Source organism: Gallus gallus, chromosome 6 (genome assembly GCF_016699485.2).
Source record: "Gallus gallus isolate bGalGal1 chromosome 6, bGalGal1.mat.broiler.GRCg7b, whole genome shotgun sequence".
NCBI lineage: Eukaryota > Metazoa > Chordata > Aves > Galliformes > Phasianidae > Gallus > Gallus gallus.
In genome coordinates, this window is record NC_052537.1 from 5126306 (window position 1) to 5133508 (window position 7203).

Here is a 7203-nt window from a genome sequence, read left to right on the forward strand (position 1 = left end):
ATGGCCTCAAGAGTCACTAAACTCTAGCTTTATGCTTTAAACTGCAGCCTGTTAGATATTCTGCCCTGGACAAGTCCTGCTACCCCATATTTCTCTCCAGATTGACTTTCATCGTATAGTGTCTCCCAAACAGATGTTGAGGTGGAGAGTGCCCGATTGTGATGGTTGTTAGAGAAAAGCTGTCATTCATTCTCTTCTTTCAGTCTGTCACAAACATAACTATGTTTGCTCAAGCCAGAAGCTTTTCCACTTTATTAATCATGCCAGTGTGCTAGGTGAACTGTGAGTGAAGCAGAATAAGTAGGTTTGTGTGTAGCATCCTATCTCCTTACAGAGTTAATCAATGGCCCTCATCAGACCCGTGTACACGTTTTGGCAGACAAATACCTTAATGTACAGCTGCACCTTAAAGAATTGGCAAAAATTTTTAAGAGACTGATTTCCCAGCTGCATATCGCTGATCACACAAGGAAGAAGGTTGCTGTGTGTGTGTAAGCCTCAAAAATGTAAACTGTTTGGGGCTAGGCCCTATTGGTCTGCCTAGAAACATAAACTTCGGCTTTTGGTATTAAAAAGTTGTTTTGCTAATGAACTTGAAGGAATGTATACAGGTTTATTTGTGTGATTAAGAAGGCTGTCACCATTCATGCTGACACAGAACTATTCTGTGGAAGTGTCTTACGGTTACCTGTGTCCCTTTATCGAGACCTCTCCCAGACAAGGACAAGAAAGCACGTTTTGTCAGCACAGTGGAGGACCTGCCATGGGCTTCACTGCTTCAGGATCTCGTAATGGGTTATACTGCAACTAAGAGAAGCAAACAAGGAAACAAAATAAATACAAAGACACCTGAGAGAATGCTGCATAGATAAATATGTTTCGTAACCTGGCATGAAAGCAGAACATTTCTGTCTCAACCAAAACAAATATCTGCAGAAAAAAAAAAAAGAGAACTGTTCTACACTAACAGTAACAAGAAGAACCATTAAGGAATTTGATGGTGTGCACGGTGGGGTTGTTGTTTCTTAAAATGCGTGAGCGTTCCCTAGGATAGGTGATGTAAAGCACAAAACGTGAGCTGCAGGTTGGCTGCAACCTATCAGAGGCCCAAGAACAGACTTGATGCTTGAAGTGCTGGGACGTGCAGCCTTGTGGGCCTGCCGGGCTGGTGCAGGCCTGTGCACTGGGTGCTGGTGTGTGTGGCGGGGGAGAGGCTGGGCACTGAGGCCTGCCTCCTGCAAATGGGGAAGTCAGCCTGTCACTCCCAGCATGCCAGCAGTATCTGGACTACTGAAGTAATCTGCTAATAAAAGGTAGAAATGATCCAACTTGAGCGGTAATGTTGCTAATTAACTGGCATCTCCAATGAATGGACCTAAGGATGTGTGAAGTTCATGGACCTATTAAAAAAATACAAACTACATCTGGAAATACCATGCTACTGATACGGCGTGCTTGGAGAACAGGTTCATGATCTCAGGAGTTTGTAGTTTTTTTCCTGCCTGGGTCTCTGCTTTGTTTAGTTTGTATTTAATAACTTGGAATTGAAACCATATGGAAACTGGAAGCCCATCTTACTAAGTAGCTAAACTCTGAATGCTACCAGATAACAGTGCGCAGCCCCTTGATCCAAATCTATTTAGCCATTATCTGCTGTTCTAAGCTTTCTCTTTCAGAGTGACGCTCTTCAGCATAACTATGTCTTCTAAATGAATGTGCACATGTGAGACAGACAGACACTAACTCAGGAGACGGATATAGCAATAGAAGGAGAGGGGAAGAGAGCAAGAGCAGGGAAGCATGCGCAAACCATGTTTATAATACAACAGTAATTAATCCAAAGCCAGCCCACCACAGTGCTGTAACGGGACCCTCCCCCTACCCTCCTCAAAGCATTCTGCAGATTGCCCAGTGGCTTCCCAGCATGTTGGGCAATACTGCATCCCCTCCCTGTGCTGGTGCCAGATGCAGTGCAAACAACCAGGCACCTACTTACATGTAAAAGTCTGTCTGGTTCCAGCACTTATTCTTCCAGGCTCGACCAGCAGCAGGTAGCCAGCCCCTGATCTCCTGAAGCAAAAATGCCGTTCGGCTCCTGCCTGCTCTGGAGAATGCTGTTTTTTGTAAGTTTAGCAGGGTTTCTTTCAGGTGAGGGAATATTGTTTTTGGATGTGAATAATAACTACTTAAAATTTGTCTATTTTATGGAAAGGAAACATACTACTTGGGAACCCAGCCCCGGGTAGCCACCAATATGCAATTAGATTGCTAACTGTTGGTGCAGTTTAGTCCCACTTTAATACCCAATTGCCTCAGGTATCCAAGGCAGCACTAGCACTGCAGCTCAGTGGCACGACTCTCATAAGCAAGTACTGCTATGTGAACTTTGGGGTTTATGTGGGTGCCATAAGGGTTCATTAACCAACTACATATATACATCTCTGTATGTCTTTCAGATTTGTCTGAAACTGGAGCTTTTGCCAGTGAGAGTGACTGCGACAGTACAACCGTAGATAACGTGATTCAGAGCCTTCAGGTAAGAGGACCAAACCAGGGCAGTTCCACACACCCTTTCTGCTGGTGGTGGGGGCAGCAGGGCCCTGTGGGGCAGGCACACATGGCAGGATGAGCTTGTGGGAGAGCGCTGTGGGTGTCTTCTTCAGCTGCTCCTGTACACGGTGGCAGGAGAGGAGACCAAAGAGCAAATTATGAGTACAGGCATTGACCTGCTGTGTCTTTGATCCTACCACTGCTAGTCAAAAATGGCCTTCTAGATGTGTTTTCCAGTTTTGCTTTGCTCCGCATATGCAAAGGGGCTTGCACATAAACAACCATCTATTTTATCTATTGTGTAATGTTTTCAACTCTTAGACAGTGTTAAATAGTTTAAATGCAAATATAACCACTGAAAGCCTCTGCTTTCTGACTTTGTGCCCTACCTTCTACGGGATAAGTATGCCACAGTGGAGTGACCAGCCAGTTAACCTTGGTAGAAATGGTAGAAAGAGTATTTCTTTAATGTATGTATGACCTATGCCTATCACTTTCACTGACGTCTCTGAAAGCTGAGTTGCCCGATGTTGACCAGTGCTTCAGGACAGAGGGCTGAGAGCTGGACTTTCTCTTATGTCTAAGTACACACTAATCGGTGTCTGTTATAGAGATGGCAGTCACTTGTGGAGTTTCCCACAGTTTTTCTCTATCCACACGTGTGCGTAGGCACATACATATGGAGTGAAAGATATATTCATACTTATATAGAGCAACAGCTAGATAAAACAACAGAAACTTCTTTGTTTACACACTTTCCCAAATACCTACATCTACCTACACACAGAGGAACTCTGTGAGACACTAACATTCAGAGACAGGAGTAACAAACCAAGGTATTATGCAGAAAGGAGGTACATACAACTCTTTACAAAGACATGTTTTCTCAGTTCCGCTATGAAGAACCCTATCTATTCCTAAATTAATTCCAAGGCTTTTCCTACTCACTGTATTGTTTTTTCCCCTCTAACTCCATAGAAATATTCAACATGCTTTCCTGAAGTGGCCAGAAAAGATGGACGAGATTTACTCAATCGCCTTATCTGGATACTGAAAGACACTCTTAATCTCCTGCAACCTGTTCAAGACAAATGTGAGGCCCCTAGTGCAGCCACGCTTTTCTTTTTTGGGTGTTGAACAAAGCAGCAGCAAAGATGCCACAGGATGTATATATTTTTAAACTGCAGTCAGCATGTGTTAAGTCCCTGCATTTCTTGAGGGAAAAAATTAAAAAGAAGAGGAATCACAGCAGGAATCTAGAGAGCAGGAATGCTTGCCACGACATCTGGGAGTCAGGGCAGCCCTGTGGTGGTGTAGGGCCTGGGAGCGGGCACCTCAGTCTTGATGTTCTGGGACATGCTTGGGTAGTTCTAACCACAGCAATGCTGAATGTTGGTGCTGTGAATGCAAAGGCCTTTTTGACCCATTTTTATAGCATAACTGGCTGTAAGGCACTCTGTTCTCACAGCGATAAGTGATGGAAAAATTGGGCATTGCCAAAATAAAATTAAAAAAAAAAATGCTTTTAAGCAAACAAAAATGCCTGCTTTGCCCAGGTCAGGTAGTGGGCAAGCTATCACTCGCACCAGGTCGATGACTGTGCATATAGTTTTCTTGGGAAGAGACTTGTGTACCCATTTTCACTTCTTTTTTCTTTCTTTTCCTTTCCTTTTTGAAAACTCACGTGAAAGTTTGCAAGCATCTACCTCAGTGTCCGCAGCCTATCGCCCCGAAGAATGGTGGGATAGTGTGCATCACTATTGGCAGCACTGAGTACTGCAAACCCATGTGCAACAAGGTAATAGTCACAGTTCACTGCTACTAGCTTGCTGGCTTTACTCATTAATTTCCTCGTTACACTTTTTTCCCCTTCAGGACAGCGAGAAGTTGAAGTTGTTTGTATTGATCTTTGCTGGCTGAATGTTTCTTCACTTACGGTTACTGTGATGCAGGTTGAGTTGTGTTTATCCCCTCTCTCTTCCCAAGGGTTATGACTTCTCATTCCTCAGAAGAAGCAGGCTGTATGAGACCTGTGGTAGTACCACCGAGTTCACCTGGACGACTCAGCTGACTGGGGGGCAGACACTGGCTGTCTGCGAACGTGAGTAGCTCTCAAACATCTTAGCATGGGTGTGGGGGACTCAGGGGGGGGGAAAGAGGGGTGGAAAGAAAGAGGAAAAACCTCCTTGGCACATGTGAGACTGTGAGAGCTGATGCTGGACTGGCCTCTGGTCTGCAGAACCAGAAATCTTGCTTGTTTTAAAACCACCACGAAGGTCTGCACTGGTGAGCGCTGCTATCTAAGCTTGGACTAACAAAAAGCACTTGTACCCATTAAGTTTGTGGGATGGTGCATCTTGACACAAACACTGCGAGGCGCAGTGACTGTGTGACCAGCTGGACTGGCAGCAGCAGCACAAAAGTGCAGTTTGTCTTGCAACTGTACCTAAAGTGCCTCAGCAGAACTGGCTACCACCTGTACCACTCACTGTGTACACACCATAAAACCCAGCAGCTGTTCCTAGCCAGCAGTATTATCACGTCACGTGGCAGCCCAAGGGTTCTAAGTATGCTTCCATTGCTTCCAGCTTCCCGAAACAGCTGTCTGAATCTGCTATTGCCACAATTTAAAAATAAATATTCATGCACACACATACAGGAAAAGACCAACCTTTCTCCTATGTGTTTAATGAAAAGTGCTTTACTGTTGACTGCCTGTTGCTACTAGAACAGTTTATTTCCTAAGGCTAAAAAAAAAAAAACAGTTCTGCAGTTGCTTTTATTCCAAGTTGAAGCTTCTAGCCTGGAAAATGGGAATGCTGGTGATTGTTTGAAATCAGGACAAATACACCTGGGTTTAGCTGCATAATTCAGCTGCTTCTTTTGGCTTTGATCTTTTCAGCCTCGGAGAGGGCCGTGAGTGGAGCTGAATCTGCCTATTTCCCCGACAACAGCAGCTGCCTGCACACATTAGCCTACAGCGAGTCCAAGCAGCTGGAAACCTTCCTTGGAGAGCTTGCTAAGCAAGGCATAGACACCACCAACCACGACAAGGAGGCAGACTGTCTAATATGTGGTTATTAGCAGGAGGGACTGGCAGGCACGGCGTGCTTGTGCCACTGACCAAGTGGCTGGCTGTGGTTGGATGTGAGTATCGCAACAAGAAAAGCAGAGCAGTAAAATCCCTCCTAAGACCTGTAAACATACAGCTTGTATTTAGCCAAAAGATTTGAGATCACAGTCACCATTTGACCTCAACTCTTGGGTACGGATGCATACGCTAAATCTAGTCGCATAGCTCAGAGCAGGAGTATTTCAAAGAATGCAGGTTATATTTTTATGCCTTAAATTTGTCTTACCGGAATTAGAAGGGAACTACAGTCTCTTAATTGATGCAGTCATTAGTTAAGCACAATAATTGTTCTCAGAAATCATCTTCTGTAAAGAAGGATCATTTTTATGGAGGAAGAGTTATACTTCTAGTTGCTTTCACAGTTGTCAGTTAATCACTGCTGTTGCTTTGGTGACCATTAAAACAATGCAAGTCACAACAGCTATGGTTATAGGAAACAACTCTGTTCGTGCGCCTGTGTGCTCGGGGGTGAAATCAGGCTGTGTGTACAGGTGTTTAGGGTGCTGCAGCTCACTTGAGCTAAGGATACGAAGCTCTGCAGTTTGCTGCGGGAACAGCTTAAACATCTTTCCATTTGTATCTAAAAGCCTGAGGATGTCCCACAGAAGTATATACAATCAAGCACAGTTCAGAGCATTTATAGCACTCTAAAAGTGCCCTGAATTCTTGTGGTAGCTAGATAAAATAGCAGGAAAATTGCAACATTTCAGTCCAGCACAACATGCGAGAAATGGGATCACCCTAGATTATCACACATTTCCATCATGACTTCTTAGGCAGAGGTAACTGGAAGCTGTGGTTGAGCTTCAGAGGAGGAATACAAAAGCAGCTGAGGTCCAGAATGAGAATGGCCCAGATCGGAAGGGACCTCAAGGATCATGAATCTCCAACCCTGCTTGTCACAGGCAGGGCTACCAACCTCCACATTTAATACCAGACCAGGCTGCCCAGGTCCCCATCCAACCTGGCCTTGAACACCTCCAGGGATGGACAGGGCATCCACAGCTTCTCTGGGCAGCCTGCATTAGAGTGGAGCTCTAGGGCTTTGGACTGAGAGCAGGACTGACTGGCTAAAATGCTTTGGTGTCAGTACGGCTGTGCTGGGGCAGTTTCTGAGCCTAGCCCAAAATATCTGCAGCTCCTGGCTAGTCGCCCTCCTTGGTCTTCCTCCCATTACTGTACTTCCAAACCCAGTCTACACTGAGGCAGATGTGGCTGTTACCAGAACTAGCAAAAATTCAGCTCATCATCCAAATTCGTAGCAACTCAAACATGAACAAAGATATGATCAAGTGATTTTTTTTGTCACTTATTCTTATAATGAAATATAAAAACATTTGTTCCTGCTTGCACTCCACTTCCTTCTGCGAGTACTTCTTCTTTGACACCTTCTTACACATCCCTAGTGCCCAAAAGTACACCAGAAATCCAAAGATAAAGAGAATGAAGCATATAGAGCAGAAAGCCCTGGTTTTTGGTCACCTGGTATTTGACATGAGTAAAGACCAGAGACAACGTAG

At 44.7% G+C, this 7203-nt stretch overlaps 1 protein-coding gene across 1 annotated transcript; it reads left to right on the forward strand.

The window, feature by feature from the left end:
- Window positions 1–2028: 2028 nt before the first annotated feature.
- On the forward strand, window positions 2029–6103 carry LOC423629. The gene is made up of 6 exons (XM_421513.8): window positions 2029–2148; window positions 2457–2536; window positions 3529–3643; window positions 4242–4348; window positions 4537–4651; window positions 5453–6103. The coding sequence occupies exons 1-6, from the start codon at window positions 2082–2084 to the stop codon at window positions 5632–5634; spliced, it is 666 nt and encodes a 221-aa protein (XP_421513.2). The 5' UTR covers window positions 2029–2081; the 3' UTR covers window positions 5635–6103.
- The last annotated feature ends 1100 nt before the right edge of the window (window positions 6104–7203 follow it).

Coding starts and splice junctions, on each gene's coding strand:
- LOC423629 (XM_421513.8), top strand. CDS start 2,082: ATGCCGTTCGGCTCCTGCCTGCTCTGGAGAATGCTGTTTTTTGTAAGT. Junction 3,644..4,241: donor GCAACCTGTTCAAGACAAAT/GTGAGGCCCCTA, acceptor CTCACGTGAAAG/TTTGCAAGCATCTACCTCAG. Junction 4,349..4,536: donor GCAAACCCATGTGCAACAAG/GTAATAGTCACA, acceptor TCTCTTCCCAAG/GGTTATGACTTCTCATTCCT.